This window comes from Pseudochaenichthys georgianus, chromosome 1 (assembly GCF_902827115.2).
Source record: "Pseudochaenichthys georgianus chromosome 1, fPseGeo1.2, whole genome shotgun sequence".
Taxonomy (NCBI): Eukaryota; Metazoa; Chordata; class Actinopteri; order Perciformes; family Channichthyidae; genus Pseudochaenichthys; species Pseudochaenichthys georgianus.
The window spans coordinates 44,961,669-44,980,562 of NC_047503.1; the positions used below are offsets into that span (position 1 = coordinate 44,961,669).

Here is an 18,894-nt window from a genome sequence, read left to right on the forward strand (position 1 = left end):
AGGAACATTCCTGCTTCTGAGATGTTGTTTTCATCAGAGGGACGCTTTAGATACTGATCCTTAGCGTGTTGACACAGTTACATGTTCTGGAGGAATTACGTAATTGTTGGGCAATATAGAATAAAACAATGTTAAGTGTTTGTGCTCTTTGTTGACTGCAGGGAGCAGACGGGAGCAGACGGGAGCAGACAACAAGTTAAATCAATAATAAAAATAGTGGCAAGCTGCAGTTCGAGGTCTCAAACGGATCGACAAAAACATATTTTTCTCCCACGACGATGATGATGGCCGACTGAGCCCTGCAGCAACTTCAAAATGTTTGGCTTATTTGAAGCGAAGGCGAGAACGAAACGGGTTGCATCTGCTACTTTTCTCTCACGGATAGGCCGTCCGTTCACACGAGGCCGTAACGGAAACGAACCCCGCAAACGAACCCCGCAAACGAACCCCGCAAACGATAACGGGTCCCAAGGTGGATGGATCTGCAACCGGAACGCTCTGGGGGGACAAACGGCTCCGCGTGTACGCCCTATACGATCATTTCCTGATAACCATGAAGACACAGAGCCTTCTCCCTCGCTGCCCCCACCCTCTGGAACTCCCTTCCACAACACATCAGAGACTGCACCGACCCCCCCCCCACTTTCATAACACTGACCACAACACACCTCTTCAGACTGGCTTTTAATTTGTGGATTAACTGTGTTACTGTTTTAATATTTATTTATCTTTTATTTCTATTCTTTATTCTATTTTATCATGTTTTATCAAACCACTGAAAAGCACTTTGAAATCAAATGTATTATTATTATAGCCTCACCTCTGCTGGTCAGTAGCTACTGAACATGCTACAGATGCTAGTGCAAAATCTACAGCTCCTCACAACCATCAGCAACAAGTGGACATTGAGAACGACATGAACGACATGTTGCTAAATCCACCGCGGGGCATAAACAGAAGGGAAACCATGGTAACCATGTTCGGGAGTCTTCTTCGCTGCTTTGGTGTACTACAGCGTCTCCAGCGCTTTCGAGCGGTCTCATGTGAACGGAAGACTTTTTTGATATCGTATTCGGTTAGTTTGCGTTTGCGTGTAAATGAGGTCTAAAGTACCTGCAGGATTCTTGCTGTTGTGAGTTTGCATCTCCATGGCCGATTGCACTTATTCAGAGTTGCTTTGGATGAAAGCTAAATGTCCATAAAGTATATCGTATCGCATCAGTGACCTCTGACCTTTGAGACATGAATACTGACAGTGTGTGACGGTGCAGCTGGTCGTACCTGATCTGCGTCCCGGCGGCTCTCTGACGGGCGGTGGAGGTCTGCTGCCCAGCAGGGAGGAAGGAGAGGGTGAGGGAGGAGGAGGAGGAGCTTGGCTGCGTCCTCCTCCTCTTTCTCCTCCCCCTCTCTCTCTTTCTCTTTCTCCTGAGGTGTGTTTTTTGTGCAGGGAGTTGTGCCTCTGCGGCAGCTCCGGAGCTCCGCCTCCATCCACGTGTGACGGCCCGTTGGAGACGCCGCTCGATGTGTTCGGTCTGTAAGGAGGGGGAGGAGGAGGAGCAGAAGAACCGCCTGTCGGGGGTCGGCTTGAAGACGGAGGCGGCTTCACAGCGTTGGGAGAGGTGTGGCCTCTGCTGGGCGTCGGAGGGAGGGGCTTCTCTCGGCTGTGATTGTTGTTGGAGGAGGAGGAAGTTGGAGCGTGTGATTTCTGATTGGGTGCAGCTGGAGCGTTGTTGCGGGCTCCCCCTCTGTTGAAGGGGGGAGGGGGAGGGGGGGCGGAGGTGCTGTGCTTCATCCCGCCGGCTGAGGAGGGGCGAGAGATGTCTGGGAGCGAGGGGCGGTGGGAGCGCTGGTTCTCAGGAGTGGAGGGCTTGTTGGCCATGGAGGGAGAGGAGGAGCGACCTGTGGGGGGGCGAGGGGAGGGGGAGGAGGAGCGAACTGTGGGGGGGCGAGGGGAGGGGGATGAGGAGCGACCTGAAGGGGGGCGAGGGGAGGGGGAGGAGGAGCGACCTGAAGGAGGGCGAGGGGCCGCGGGCCGGGACCCAGGGGGCCGCAGGGCAGATCTGCCCACAGAACCTCCGGAAGAACCATCTGTGTGAAGGACAGAGAGGAAGGGGTTTAGGACACAACAGAAGAAATTAAAACTTTTTAGATTAAAAACCTGTATTTAAAAAAAGAGACTCTCCCTCTCCTGTAGTGTGTGCTATAGGTTTGTGTGCATGTAAACGGTCTGCAAAGGCTAAAATCCCTGTTTTCCCTCTCCTGTAGTGTGTGCTATAGGTTTGTGTGCATGTAAACGGTCTGCAAAGGCTAAAATCCCTGTTTTCCCTCTCCTGTAGTGTGTGCTATAGGTTTGTGTGCATGTAAATGGTCTGCAAAGGCTAAAATCCCTGTTTTCCCTCTCCTGTAGTGTGTGCTATAGGTTTGTGTGCATGTAAATGGTCTGCAAAGGCTAAAATCCCTGTTTTCCCTCTCCTGTAGTGTGTGCTATAGGTTTGTGTGCATGTAAATGGTCTGCAAAGGCTAAAATCCCTGTTTTCCCTCTCTTGTAGTGTGTTCTATAGGTTTGTGTGCATGTAAACGGTCTGAAAAGGCTAAAATCCCTGTTTTCCCTCTCCTGTGCGCTATAGGTTTGTGTGCATGTAAATGGTCTGCAAAGGCTAAAATCCCTGTTTTCCCTCCCCTGTAGTGTGTTCTATAGGTTTGTGTGCATGTAAATGGTCTGCAAAGGCTAAAATCCCTGTTTTCCCTCCCCTGTAGTGTGTTCTATAGGTTTGTGTGCATGTAAATGATCTGCAAAGGCTAAAATCCCTGTTTTCCATCCCCTGTAGTGTGTTCTATAGGTTTGTGTGCATGTAAACGGTCTGCAAACGGCTAAAATCCCTGTTTTCCCTCTCCTGTAGTGTGTGCTATAGGTTTGTGTGCATGTAAATGGTCTGCAAAGGCTAAAATCCCTGTTTTCCCTCTCCTGTAGTGTGTTCTATAGGTTTGTGTGCATGTAAACGGTCTGCAATCGGCTAAAATCCCTGTTTTCCCTCCCCTGTAGTGTGTTCTATAGGTTTGTGTGCATGTAAACGGTCTGCAATCGGCTAAAATCCCCGTTTGCCCTCCAGGGGGAGTTTCTTTCCCACACGTTAATCAAGTAATTGTATTTAAGTGGTTAGAAACAAAGTTAAATAAATGAAAATATTTGACAAACTCATTTTTATTGCTTTTATTTTAATACCGCAAAGTGAGTATTTAAAAATGTCAACAAAAAATTATTTGCAGAAGCCACAACCAATATTTAGTGTTTCACATCCTCAGAACAGATTTCCCCCCGACTAACTCCACCAAGGAGTAGAAAGGTCACGGTGGTTCTGTGTCATTTTAAATATTTTATATCTCTAAAATAAAACTGTTCATTAATAATTTCAATCCCTCGTTCTTCACCGCTTCGGCCACAAATATGTCTGCTCCGTCGGAGAGGAGTGGAAAGCTGGTCCATTAGGCTTAAAATAACCACAGTCACGTCCAGATCTCCTCGTGATTCATACCGTGTGGGTTTCTGAATGTTCTTTTCTATAACCACATCGTGAACGTGGAGGAACAGATTCTCGAGTAGAAATAACAGAAATGTAGGAAAATGTAGAATTGTCTTCTTCTCTTAGTTTTTCTACTGCAGATAACACGGTTTGTTTGTAGCTGAAATGGAGAACTGACAGATTATGATCGAGGTGATTTATGACTAGATTGTCTTACTGGACTTTGACTTTTTGTCGCCTCTGGTTTATTTATTTACACAAATTACCAGAGCACTTTTACAGCCTATAAAGAAAACATGCAAATTCATAGACAAACATTTGACCACATTGGAAACTAAAACTGCCACCTCATCGTTGAATGGCTCCTCCCTTCACTTCACGCATCCTCTGAGAGGAATTTGTCACAGTGAGCATAAGAGTGAAGAGTTCGAGCTAAAGTGTATCATGTGAGCCAACCGGGACCTTTGAGCACCAACATCTAATCAATTTGGGAAGTGTATTATTATTAATTGTCTTCACAAATGTATTCATGATGTACAATTTGAATAATTATTTAATATTGTTATTTTAATATTATAGTTTTCTTTTAAATTATTATTGTTATTTAAGCTTTACCAATTTACTTACCATGTATACTTTGAAGTATTATTGTTTATGTATATTATATATTTGTTTCATTTATATTTTTAATATTATAATTATTATTTTACCTTAGGTCATTTACTTGCTATATATAAATTGCATGATTTTTTTTATTATGTTTTTATATAGACTACATACTTTCAGTCCAACTGGAAAATTCCCTCAAGCAATAAAATAATTGTTTACCTCCGACTGGGCGTAGTTTTGGGACACCTCCTTGGAAAAGGCCTCCCAGTCCCATTGGTCCTCCGCCTCCTCCGCCTCCTCCGCCTCCTCCACCACTACCTCCACCGCCTCCACCACCTCCTCCGCCTCCACCACCTCCTCCTCCAGATTCTGGTGAAAAGATGACGCCCATGTTAATATATAAAACAAATATGAAAGCAGAACTAGGAATATATTTGAATATTCAAATATTTGGATTTTGCAACACCATGGCAGTTGGACTAGGAAGAGCGAGCACAGAAAAGCTAGAATTCGGTCGATGAACAAAGCTACCCATTAAGTATATTTATGAGCACCCTCTGCACCAAGTCGTGTACTTAAAGCCAAGTGTTTCTCCTACAGATTGATTCAGCTGCACTGACAAGGACTGGAAATGTTCCTGCCAACAGCAATAGCCCTCTTCCACACCTCAGCTCTGTGCTGCAGAGGACTTCTAGCTTCATAGTTCGTTTTAGAAACTTTCTTCAGCTAAACAATTACAAACCAAAGTCCCTATTGCTTGCAGCCAGAAACCAGGGTGTAGCATTTGACTTGTTTATTCATCTCTCTTTGTTTATTACATTTTGGAATTAACACATGCATCGAGTTCTTGGAAATGTGCATATATATATATATATATATTTTTTTTTTTTGCATTTGTCTTTTCATTCACCGTTAACTGAGAAGCACTTGAGCTCAGTACTCAGACATTTGGCAGAATAAATATAAAATGCTGTGCCAAGCCACAAGCACTTGGAGAATTCAAATATCAATTGGAGCACAAATAAGAAAGTGTTTCTTTGATGCATGTGTTGATTTCAAGAGACACGTCTACGACTGTCCAGTTTTACCGGGGTTTCCCACACAGACTTTACTTGGGCGGGCCGCCCAGGTATATTAACGTCCGCCAAAGTATATTTCGCGACGCATTTAGGTTTAATCTTTTATTATCTGTCCGAGCACGACGCGATCGATTAACTACCCCTCCTGAATCCGTTTGCTCTGCAGGGTCTGCTTTATGTGCACCGCATACGCTCCGCTACGAGGCTCCGCCGAACAGTTCATGAGCGTGCTCCACTAGCACCCCCCCCCTTGATGAGCGTGCTCTACTAGCACCCCCCCCCCCTTGATGAGCGTGCTCCACTAGCACCCCCCCCTAGAACCCCCTCCCCTTGATGAGTGTGCTCAACTAGACCCCCCCCCCCTTGATGAGCGTGCTCCACTAGCACCCCTCCCCTTGATGAGCGTGCTCCACTAGCACCCCCCCCCTAGAACCCCCCCCCCCCTTGATGAGCGTGCTCTACTAGCCCCCCCCCCTTGATGAGCGTGCTCCACTAGCACCCCCCCCTAGAACCCCCTCCCCTTGATGAGTGTGCTCAACTAGACCCCCCCCCCCTTGATGAGCGTGCTCCACTAGCACCCCCCCCCTAGAACCCCCTCCCCTTGATGAGTGTGCTCAACTAGCACCCCCCCCCCCCCCCTGATGAGCGTGCTCCACTAGCACCCCCCCCCCTTGATGGGCGTGCTCCACTAGCACCACCCCTCTAGAACCCCCTCGCCTTGATGAGCGTGCTCCACTAGCACCCCCCCCCTAGAAGCCCCCCCTTGATGAGCGTGCTCCACTAGCACCCCCTCCCCTTGATGAGTGTGCTCCACTAGCACCCCCCCCCCTTGATGTGCATGTTCCACTAGCACCCCCCCCTAGAACCCCCTCCCCTTGATGAGTGTGCTCCACTAGCACCCCCCCTTGATGAGCGCGCTCCACTAGCACCCCCCCCCTAGAACCCCCTCCCCTTGATGAGTGTGCTCCACTAGCACCCCCATCCACCAGATCTGTGGAAAACACTTCCAATTCCATATAACATTAACTACAGGTATCAAGACTGAATGAAATGTGGTCAAAAGCTCATAAGAGAAATCCCATAAGAACATTAACGTGTTATATAATAATAATAACTCACATTTCGGTGTTTCTTTTTTCTCCGATATAAGCTTTATTTTGCTTATAAGGACACGTTTAATATGCGTCTGCATGCTCAGTGACTCACTCTCTATAATGGGGCTGCTCCGGTCATTGACCCCTGAGACCTTCTTTAGTCTGGCGCCTTTATGGATGTCCGACAGCAGCGCTCCTCTGCCTTTGGTCTCATTCGAGCCCAGTTTGGGAGGATTTATGTTCGCCTGCCGAGAAACAAAATAGAAATATCACATCTCTAGTTCATCTCCTCTTAAGACATTTTGATTGGGTTCACATGGCACACTTTTACAGAGAGACTCACGGCTTGGAAACAAACGTCACATGATGCAGTAGATTGGCCACGTCAGAGATTTTGACGGCAGAGCCTGAAACTTATTTTGTTATAACTAACCATCGCTGGTGTTCATGCCAGGTAGGAAACACAAAGCGGAACATTCAGCCCAGACTTCAGGTTTCTCTCCCTTGTTTTCCATAAATTAACATTTGTGATACCGTTCTTTAAGGAATGATTTAACCGTTCTCACACCATTATCCCCTTGTAGTAGGGCTGCTCGATTACGGCAAAAATCATAATCACGATTATTTTGGTCAATAATTGATATCACGATTATTAAATACGATTATTCATTGACTTAGAAAACATCCATTTATTGAACTTTAAAACAAATAATAATTTGAACGTATAATTCAACTGAAAAACCAATACTAAAATAAATGATATTTAAATAAATAATAAATACCAATAAACAAGATCAACAAATATTTGAGCGCACTTCCACAAGCTACTAAACATATATAAATAAAAATAAGTAATACAATTAATTAGATCATTATGTTGGAGTGGACTGTCACAACCGAGCAAAGCTAAATAGTTTTTTTCGATGTTTTTGTAATTGTGGCAGGGCAACATCGTAATTGCGATTAAAATACGATTAATTGCACAGCCCTACCTTATAGTCATGTTGAAGTGCTTTTACAGTGCGTTTGAACTAATGATTATTATTATCAGGTCTTCTTCAGGCTGGTAATTTCACTCTTGAAGAACAGGAAGCTGCTCGCCCGTAATATCCTGCAGATGCCGATAGGTGAGTTGAAGAAGTATCGGGGGGGAAAGGGAAACCCAAGGCGTGGTCTCATTAGTGGGCCGGGCGGAAATTAGTCAATGAGTCACCAGGCATTACTGCGACTTTAAACATTTAAGATTCATGAATGCAAGATTTAGTTTCGTTTAAATCCAATGCTGCAAAAAAATGTATAAAACAAGGAGGTAGAAAATGTTACTGCGATAGACTGATGCACAGTGAAGATAACATGAATCATCTGTAGACAGGTTAAGCCGGTTATGGAAAGGTAAGAACAAGAAAGTAAACGGGTAATGCACATAAATATATATGTGTAGTGGGATGAACTAGGGATGCCAGAAACTGACCATGATCAAAGTCGAAAAATCGGACAGCCCTGGCGAATATTAATCGATTATAGTAAAACGAACTGGTGGTGTGACCAATGGCCATTTACAATGATTGATACTATTACTAGCATTAGTCTGTATTTTGGTTGAAACTAAGCCAGAAAAAAAAGGAAAAACAAATAATAATAAAAATCGAATTTTAAAAATAATTTGCGATTATGGAGACTGTAACGAATATTCGAAAAATTGCTGGCATCCCTAGTATGAACAGGAAGTAATGCAGGTGGTCCTAAAAGAGTGCATATCAAAGTCAAAGTCAACTTTATAGTCAATCGTTCAGTTTGTGTGTACAGACAGAAAGATCGAAATACCGTTTCCCACAATCCCGAAGAATACAATACAAATATCAAATATATGTATATACACAATCAACAGACATTTATACATACGTTTACAGTAAGTTGTGGATGAATTCTGCTTTACTGAACTCTTAACTCCTATTTGTTGCGGGTTTTGATGTGTTGGGGAAAATACAACTGACTTTGGTATTCCCATGTTATCTAAGAACTGTTGGTGCTGTGTATGACCTGCAGCGGCTCCTCTTTAGATAGGAGGCCGGGCAAACTTCACTTTGTTTATCTACAGATGGGAAGACAACTAACGAGGAATACCTGCATGTACGGGAACCTGCCGACACCAAACCGATTTACGACTATGAGTGGGAATACGCTTATGGCGCGTTTCCACTGCAGGCCTCGCTCGGTTTGGTTAGGCCTTATTAGGCCCGGCTCACTTTAATGCTGCGCTTCCATTACAGTTTAGGAACTGGGGCAGTTACTATAGTAACGCAGTGTAGGCGGAGCCGTGACGTCATCTTCAATGAGAGCCCCAAAAAACAGCCAGTAACTCAATCAGCCGTTAGCTGTTAGCACTCAGAGCTCTCAGCTCCTCATATCTGTTCAGAAACTAGACAGAAGTTAAACAAGTACAAACCACAGACTGCCTGTGTCATGGAGAATACAGTCGCTGGGTTATTTATGTCTGTAGGCCGTTGCTGTGAGCGTGGACGGTCGGAGCATATATAACGTTAGCTTAGCCGATCTCCATTTAGAAAGCACGCATTTTAAAAAGGGTTTTTCGCCTGCCGTCTGTCTGCAGACTTGTCAAAGCATTAATTCATGGTTTTTACTAACCGGTATCAGTGTGTTGTTACTTCGGCATCATTTTGAAACGTGTATTACAATTAAATCACGGTCAAATATGTTCATCTTGTTGTAGTTGTAGCCCCCTTGCCAGCGATTCTCTCTAGTGTAGCATGCTCAGCCCGACTCAGCCTGGTTGTTCCTGGCCCTAGAACCACGATTTAGTCGGGCCAGAAAAAAGGTGAAAAAGTAGCCCCGGGCCAAAACTAGGCCAAGTGGAAACGCAACCAAAAACGGGCCCCGCACGGCTCGGCACGCTTAAAGCGAGCTACCCGCTGCAGTGGAAACGCGCCATTGGGCTATATAAGCTTGATTTGATTTCCTGTTCCTGAGCAGCATGCCTCGTGTGTGTGAGTTGAACCATGTTCCTGTGTGTGAGTTAACTCTGCTCCTTCTTGCAAGAATACATTAGTACCTGATTATTGATTCTCAAACCGGTGTCGAGTGAGATTTTATCACTCAGTGGACATTTTTAAACGCCGGCTAAAAGACACATCTTTTTAGATTAGCTTATATTGTTGCATCGACTCAGTTGTCTTATCTGTCAGAGAGAAACCATTGTTTGGTTTGTTTACGTTTGACCTCCTCGTGTCCATTAACCTGACCAAATGTTATATGTTGCTGCATGTACCTGTACAGTTCTTAACAATTGATGTTTCTTGTTTTTAACTTGAGTCATTCTGTAAAGCACTTTGAGCGGCATGTGTTGTATGAAAAGTGCTGTATAAATAGAGCTTTATTGTTATACCTTTGCACTATGCTGTGCAGTCACTGACCTGATGGAAGGTTGGGGGAGGCGGGGGTCCTGGGGGGGGCGGGGGGGGAGGAGGAGGCATCCTGGCCCTCTGTTGGCACCTCTCTGTGGGCGGGGGGAAGGAGCGTTGACTTTACACTCAGGTGGGACCACGCACAGAAACTCCTGCAAAACAACAAATACATTACGTTTGATTAAAATTATATTTTAAATACTGGATCACAGCTTTGTTTACTAAGTCGGGTGTACACATTCTGTTGTTTTTCAGATTTAAATGAAATGTGAACACTGAAACAAATATAAACATCTAGTTTCTTTGATTAAGATGAAACCACAGTGAACTACAAAACAAAAAGTTGAAGCACCCATTTGGCGTCGTAGCTCTGTGAGTAGGTAGTAAACCAAATGAAAGGATGTCTTATGTTTAAGGGGATTTCAACCGGGAAATAAACACTTCATTTTACACACCAATCCCTGTCATAAAGAAATCTTAAAGTAGGGTTGAGCCAGTATTAAAAAGGTCCCTCAGGGCTCTGTTCTTGGTCCCCTCCTCTTCTCCTTGTACACAAACTCGCTCGGATCAGTCATTAGCTCGCATGGATTTTAATACCACTGCTACGCTGAGGACACCCAATTAATGATGTCCTTTCCCCGCTCAGAGACCCAGGTCGTCGCACGCATCTCTGCTTGTCTAGCAGACATCTCTCGGTGGATGTCCGCTCATCACCTCAAGCTCAACCTTGACAAGACTGAACTGCTTTTCCTTCCGGGAAAAGATTGTCCCACTCTTGACCTGACAATCAACATCGGCACCTCTGTTGTTTCCCCGACTCAGACTGCAAGGACTCTGGGTGTGACCCGAGATAACAACCTGTCCTTCACTGCAAACATTGCTGCTACAACCCGCTGCTGCAGATACACGCTTTACAACATCAGGAGGATGCGTCCCCAGCTGACCCAGAAAGCCACGCAGGTTCTGGTCCAGGCTCTCGTCAGCTCACGCCTAGACTACTGCAACTCCCTCCTGGCTGGTCTACCTGCATGTGCCATCCGACCTCTGCAGCTCATCCAGAATGCAGCGGCTCGTCTGGTCTTCAACCTTCCTAAATGTTTCCACACCACGCCGTTCCTCCGCTCCCTCCACTGGCTTCCGGTAACTGCTAGAATCCACTTCAAGACACTGGTACTTGCGTACCATGCTGCGAATGGATCTGGCCCTTCCTACACCCAGGATATGGTTAAACCGTACACCCCAGCACGTGCTGCATCAACCAAACGACTCGCTGCACCCTCGCTGCGAGGGGGACCCAAGTTCCCATCAGCAAAAACACGTGGGTTTGCTATCCTGGCTCCAAAATGGTGGAATGAGCTCCCATTGACATCAGGACAGCAGAAAGCTCACACACCTTCCAGACTGAAAACTCATCTCTTTCGACTCCACTTCGAGCGATAGAATTACTAACAAAGCACTTATATACTAATAAAGGACTGGCTTATCTAAAGCCAGTTGAGTAGCACTTGAAATGTTTTTGCTCTATGAAGCCTGATGTACTTATATGATTCTGTTTTCTTCAAGTTTGTATTTTGTTGGTCGAACGCACTTATTGTAAGTCGCTTTGGATAAAAGCGTCAGCTAAATGCAATGTAATGTATTTTTGTGTTTTTATATTATCCTTTTGTGCGTTTAAATAATACCAAACACAGGTAGGCTTATTCCAAAGACCTTAAAGGTCCCCTATCATCCTGTGCTTCATCAATACATCACAGCTCTCAGATATACACAGAGTCTGTCTCTGATTGGCTGAAACACCAAACAGATCATTGCAGCATTACCCATAATCCCCTCTGTTTCAGCCCTGTTTCCAAAGTGCTGATTCTCTGTTTGTTACTTTAGATGAAAATAAGGAGCCCCTCCCCACGCCCCTCTGAGAGACATTTGGTTACAAAGAACTCAATGGTGCTCTAGGAGGAGATTCAGGTGATAAGGGGGGGGGGGGGGGGGGGTTACCTTGTTGCTGATTGGCTAATGGCTACACAAGACAACACATCGTTATGACATCATAAAGTGGCCAAAATCTGATCAGCTCATTTTCAGACAGGTTTTTATAGAAATTGATCAAAAAGAGAGAGAATCTCTTTTCAGAGTCTCTTTCCACAGAGGGGACACATGTTGATGCAGAAGAGACATGAAGAAGAGGGGACACATGTTGATGTAGAAGAGACGTGAAGAAGAGGGGACACATGTTGATGTAGAAGAGACATGGAGAAGAGGGGACACATGTTGATGTAGAAGAGACATGGAGAAGAGGGGACACATGTTGATGTAGAAGAGACCTGAAGAAGAGGGGATACATGTTGATGTAGGAGAGACATGAAGAAGAGGGGACACATGTTGATGTAGAAGAGACATGGAGAGGAGGGGACACATGTTGATGTAGAAGAGACATGGAGAAGAGGGGACACATGTTGATGTAGAAGAGACATGAAGAAGAGGGGACACATGTTGATGTAGAAGAGACATGAAGAAGAGGGGACACATGTTGATGTAGAAGAGACATGGAGAGGAGGGGGACACATGTTGATGTAGAAGAGACATGAAGAAGAGGGGACACATGTTGATGTAGAAGAGACATGAAGAAGAGGGGACACATATTGATGTAGAAGAGACATGAAGAAGAGGGGAGACATGTTGATGTAGAGGAGACATGAAGAAGAGGGGACACATGTTGATGTAGAAGAGACATGAAGAAGAGGGGACACATGTTGATGTAGAAGAGACATGAAGAAGAGGGGACACTTGTTGATGTAGAAGAGACATGAAGAAGAGGGGACACATGTTGATGTAGAAGAGACATGAAGAAGAGGGGACACATGTTGATGTAGAAGAGACATGAAGAAGAGGGGACACATGTTGATGCAGAAGAGACGTGAAGAAGTAGATTTTGCATAATAGGTCCCCTTTAAGATATAATGGAAACAAACGTTAGTCGATGTCAGAAAAGTGACAATAAGCGAGAATAAGAAAAGCATGAAATGTCCACACGAGACAATCCTCGCTCTGTAATGGCGGAGATTCTCTAATAAATCCAGAATGTAATGTCGTAACATGATCATTACTCATTTCCATGTCATTGTGGTTTTAAGAGGCTTAATGTGAATAAAGTCACTCCACCTCTCCGTAGAACAGGTTCAAACACGAGGTCACCTGCAGTGAGTTACGAGGTTAGAAAACAGGATTAAAGACTAGCTGACATCTCGTTGTCTTTTTACTAAACGCTGCTAACTTTATCGGTTCAAGACAAGTAACTCAATGTCCGTTTGATTGCTGTTGCACGGTTCACTGAACACAAATATAAACGCAACACTTTTGTTTTTGCTCCCATTTCTCATGAGATGAACTCAAAGATCTAAAACATTTTCTACACAAAATAACCATTTCTCTCAAATATTGTTCACAAATCTGAAAGAATGTGTGATAGTGAGCACTTCTCCTTTGCCGAGATAATCCATCCCACCTCCCAGGTGTGGCATATCAAGATGCTGATCAGACAGCGTGATTATTGCACAGGTGTGCCTTAGGCTGGCCACACTAAAAGGCCACTCTGAAACGTGCAGTTTTGCTTTATTGGGGGGGTCTGGGGGGGTCCGAAAACCAGGCAGTATCTGGTGTGAGGGGTAGGGGTAGGGTAATGTTGTGAATCGAGTGGCCTGTGTTCGTCGTCCATTACATACGCCTGCCCATACCATAACCCCACCACCACCATGGACCACTCGATTCACAACATTACCCCAACCCCTATATTTTTGTTCAGTGTATGTTCAATTGAATGTTGATTGTTTTAAACACGTTGCAGTTTTGCTTGAATTCTATATTATTTGCTTTTGTGTTTGAAACTATTTTATACAGGGCTCGACATTATAAAAGGCCCGCTGGCCCGGAAGCACTATTTAGACACCCCGGCAGCATAACGTACTCTCCACGTGCCCGCTCAGGCCACTACAATATATAACGGTATTGGCTATCGGGAAATGTCCCAGCAGTTTAATGAAGGTTCTAATCAATTACATAGCCATTACATTTCTAACTCCTAATGACAGGAAGGCAGAAAGTGCATTATACAAATAATAATACTCATAATAATAGCAGACATTTTTTAACAATGACCACAATATCATTATTTTAATAAACCAAATATGAACAATTGAGGAAAATGAGGAAGAACTGATTGTTCAAATGTTGTAGTACAAGTAGTAATGTAGTTGGTGCATAAATTACTATTGCAACAAATGTGTTAAGCGATGCCGATTCTCCGCGGGGATACTCATTTATTGTATTTTGTATTTATGTATTGGCTCAGTTTAACCATATATGTATTACGTTAAATACACTGATGTTTTACATAGAGCTACATGCTTGTTGCTCAAAATCTGTTCCTTGTTTTTTTACGTGTACGTTTTCTATACTTTGTTTTACTCCCTCGTCAAAGAGCTTCTGAATGAGGATGGGAAGTACTCTTTTCACAAATAAATAAATTAGGGACAGTGGATTTCTTAAGCCAACGTGAATGCTACGCTAAGGAGAAAACAAGACGACGAGGAGGAGCGATGCCAACATGTTTCATTCCGCTGCTTCACAGAGGAAACAAATGGCGGTTCCCACTTTGCTCTATAGAAAGGACATTCTTGGAAAAGGAAGCTGTTGCTTAAGAAGCTCCTGGGAAACATCAGTGACGTGTGCAGAGAAGATGAGCTTTTCAAAAGGGAAAAGAGAAGACAAGGTGCGCTTTAAACTAGGGGTGCAACAAGTGTGTACAAGTAAACAAAATATATCAGTTTATTGATTATAGGTTTATGCATCACAATTTTAACAAGGGCATTATTGTGCGATAGCAGTTTTGCAGTTATTCTGATTCTATGTAATGATTACAACATATGAGCATCTGGGAGTATTAGTTCTGAGTTTCACTATTAAAGCTGTATGACCGTAATAAAGTTATTCATAGTTTGAATATTCCGTATCTCATATGTCGATTAATATCATGCTTTGAAACTAGTCTTTGTGGCTCTGTACACTCGGCCTCCCCGGACCAAAACCACCAGACTCAGGGACACTTTTATCCAACAGGCCATAAGACTTAAACACCTGAGCTCTGTAAAGTGCCCCGATAAACTATCATCTGTTCGTCATCTTGCAATCTACTTATTTATATAAACCGTATTTAATTTGTTCTTAATGTCATTATTTAATATTCTGTTCTTGTACATATCATATTCTATTTCCATGTATATAGACTTCTTTATTTTTGTATTTTATCATATATGTTGCATTGTTGGAGGGGCTCGGGTCAGAAGAATTTCATTGCCATTTCAAGATACCGCTAAACTCTCAGTTTCTGTGCATTTTAAACCACTGGAGAGCTCGCTCAGTGAGATTCCTTTAGTTTCCGCCGGTGAAAACCCGCCCGACGCTGAGGCTGCCTGAGGACTGGAGCGGCAGCGGGTGAGGGTGGGGTGAGGATCCTTCATGAGCCGACAATGGGACCAGACAGCTAACTGGTTTGGGGAGATCCAGTGATCTCAATCGTAGTGATGACACATTTAGAGCAGTTTCAGGTGTGGGATTACCATAGGTCTTTTAATATGGATGAGTTAGTCGTTTTTGATTTGAGTAAATATAAAAGACCTGTAAGAGACGTGACTTTAAGATGATCTGTACCAAAACAAAGATTTTATTAAGTCTGTAAAATACCGTTTGTAATTCAGATATTTTTACATATTTTGCCTTTACTGAATATTGCTCTTATGGTGCTTTGGATATTGCACTAGTCCATATTGCGATTTGATAACATTTCAACTATTAATGCAGCCCAAATTCTGTTTGAATAAATTACTAACATATTCCATAGATACAAATGTTAAACTAAAATGTGCACTGCTACCCACCGTGGTTCAGCATTTTAGCTCTACACATCAGAAACACCCCATGTCTGTCTTCACAAGAAACTCTACGAAACATGTGTATGGGGATATATGGAATGTGAATATTTAAACTCTGAATAACTACAATGGGGGTTTGTACAGCTTATTAAAAGTAAAATTCAAGCACTCTCTACATACCTAAATGAAAGGATTCCCACACTCACAATCATCGCATAAAATGACTAATAATCAGAATAATTACTCACCCGCGATTAACACACCTTACAACGTCATTCTGTTTGAAATTGAGATGCATCCACCTAAAACCATTGATTTGAAGATTTCCTCTGTTTCTTAATAACCCTGCTTCTAAAGTAGACTAGTTCTTGGTAGTGAAATTCATTCTATAAAAATTGGATAAAAAAATCATTTTGAAAAACGTATTAGGACATCAGTTTGGCCTCTGGGAACATCGGATGGGAATTTTCCATTACAATGACATTTCAGAGACTCGATAGATTAATGGATGTTAAAATAGTGGCTTGTTGAAGCGGACATTCGTTTCTGCTTTTGGAAAAACTTCACCTTTTTATTCTGAAATATAGTTTGAGCCAGATATAAAATGAGTCTCCTGCTGACAAGTATTGAACACAAACATGATCAGATGTAGGCATTACTGATTATCATAGAGATTAAAGACCTTACAAAAGAATAAGTCTCTACATAACTTTTCTGTTCTTCTGTAACTGCAAGAGTCACATCGAGCCCTTTCATAAACACTGTTCAATATATATTATTCTAGAAATATGGCTTTTTGAATAGAAGATTAAAGCACACGTCTTTTATTTATTTACAGATTCATGCATCTATACCCTGATAAAAACCAGCAGGTCTAGAACTTTGACCCCTGTAATCTTACTCCTTTCCATTCAACATCAAAGTAAGCTGAGGTAGCCATAAGTAGGTCAAGACTGTCTCCATTGAGCTATCCAGATAACAGCCAACAAATGGAAAGACGGTCCCTCAGATAAACAGCGTGACACAGCAAAGGGAGATACAACCAGGGAGGTGGAGCTGTATGAGGAAGTTAAACACTTTTGTGGTCAAGGAAATACACTGAGCAAAAAGCCTGTGTATGTGCGTGTGTGTGCGCGTGTGTGTGTGTCTAATGGCACTGACAGCCCAAGTAAAGCCATAACATAGCCTGCTTTGTGTGCTCATCTACTTACAGGACCAATTGTGCAATACATTTTTTTTGGTTTAAGATTATTATTATTCATATGATTATTGAACTTTAACTAATAAATGTTGTTGTACAAATTCAGGATTTCATTGCAACAAAGTGCAAGTTATGCAACTGTATAGTTTATATATCTCTAACTGGGATGCTTTTAAATGTTTGTGATAAACTAAAAGGATGATGTGTTACTACTTCTTTGACTAAATTAATTATTGAAAAACCCTCTTGGGAAATGCATCGTCGATATTTAATATGACATGTGGTTCCCACAGGACAGAGTGTAGCAATACTTTGTTACAGTTAAAAGTCCTGCAATCAAAATGTTACACAAGTAAAAGTACAAAAGTATCAGCATATATAGACAAAATATACAAAAGTAACAGTACTCATTCTGCAGATTTGGCCCATTTCAGAAAGATATATATGATATCATATGTTTTATAATGATTGATCATTTAAGTGTTCTCAAAGCTGGTGAAGGTGCAGCTAGTTTGAATGACTCTGTATACTGCAGGGTAGCTTGTGCATTTTAATCAAAATCGGTAAGTAACTAAAGGTATATAAATAAATGTAGTGGAGTAAAAGTGAAATATGTACCCATGAATTGTAGTGAGGTAGAAGTACAAAGTAGGACAACATGTAAATACTCAAGTAAAATACAAGAACCGTCAAAATTCAACCTAAGTATAATCCTTGAACTACTTGGATACTTTCCATCACTGCATACTAAATAGAGCCCAGTGAAAACAGGATCTGTGAGGCCTGTGCAGGTTGTTTAGCCGCTCCCAGGTAGACTCAAATCTACCTGGCAACTAGCTTAAAAACTAAAGTAAAGTTAGCTTCCTGGGAATGTACTCACCCTGGGGCTCGAAGTAGAAGATAATACCGTCCTCCAAAAACCACATAAATGGAAAGTACCAAAATCCTTCGTCGGTGTAGTTTGACAAAAAAAAAAATGCTGGCAAATCCTGGAGATGTAACGGCTAAAAAACACACGTACAGGTTAGCCGGCTAACGTTAGCTTCAGCTCGTCTAGTGGTTGACACTGCGGAGCTAGCAGCAAGCTTGTTAGCTTCGGCTATCGGTTAATGGCTGTTCACACTGCAAAGCTAACAGTTAGCTTGTTAGCATCGAGCTAGGCTAGTGGCGGTTTAAACTGCAGAGCTAGCGGCAATTAGCTTGTTAGCATCGATCTGTTTACTTCCCATCTGTCAGTGTCAGCGCAGTCCGGCTGCCTGTTTAGTTTAAGACTTCTTTGAGAAAGACGAAGCGTTCAAGGGTCACTTTTAACAGTTTCCATGTAGCTACGGAAAAGTTTACCCGCACTCCTGACCCGCGGGCAGAGCCATACTCGCCGCCGCTGACATCGTTTTATCGGTTCTGTCGGAAACCCGGAAAAGGGGCCGACCGACACAAAATGGAGGCAGATCTGCGGTGCGTTAAAGTGTTGTCGTAAATTTCATTTATGTGTTTCGTTTTAGTGCTGTAGATGTTCAAAGTTTGTGCTTTTAAACTCATCACAATACTTTATTTATTCCGGGAGAATTCGTTTTTTACTTACTCTATTTTAGCAGTTGCTCTATTTCAGAATACAATTAAATAACAATGTAAATTCAGAGCAATTAAGTAAAACATAAATAAATATGTGTATTACAATATACAGTAGTGTATTCATATTTATGATATTTATGATGAAAACCAGATTAAACGAGTTTTTTATAATTTTTCAATCTGATGTTTAGCCAAAACAAATGCTTAATATTGCAAGAAATAGGGCTCATATTAAGAGTAAGGCATATTACAAGCTTGTATTGTGTATCAGAGTATTCTTCATCGTTATACCAACATTAAAAGTTAACGGACAAAGGACATCATTAGAAAAAATGCCAACAGAATGTTCTCTTTTGTATAAAAGTTGTTTTGTCAATTAATGGTAACGTGTCTAAGAAATCTGTAAATATGTGATTGTAAAATTAAAAAACTTAACAAACAAGACTTTAACTCATCCATATTAAATTATGAA

General features: G+C 42.6%; 1 protein-coding gene across 1 annotated transcript in view; it reads right to left on the reverse strand.

The window, feature by feature from the left end:
- The window catches only part of wipf2a (WAS/WASL interacting protein family, member 2a), a 30,482-nt gene extending 12,209 nt beyond the window's left edge, over positions 1–18,273 (reverse strand). The window contains exons 1-6 of the mRNA XM_034088918.1: positions 17,731–18,273; positions 9,735–9,877; positions 6,416–6,548; positions 4,350–4,499; positions 2,008–2,088; positions 1,282–1,899 (exon numbers count right to left, since the gene is read on the reverse strand). Of these exons, the coding sequence (XP_033944809.1) occupies positions 1,282–1,899; positions 2,008–2,088; positions 4,350–4,499; positions 6,416–6,548; positions 9,735–9,794 (1,042 nt within the window). The 5' untranslated portion in view covers positions 9,795–9,877; positions 17,731–18,273. The remainder of the gene's footprint in view (positions 1–1,281; positions 1,900–2,007; positions 2,089–4,349; positions 4,500–6,415; positions 6,549–9,734; positions 9,878–17,730) is intronic.
- Between the last annotated feature and the right edge of the window lie 621 nt (positions 18,274–18,894).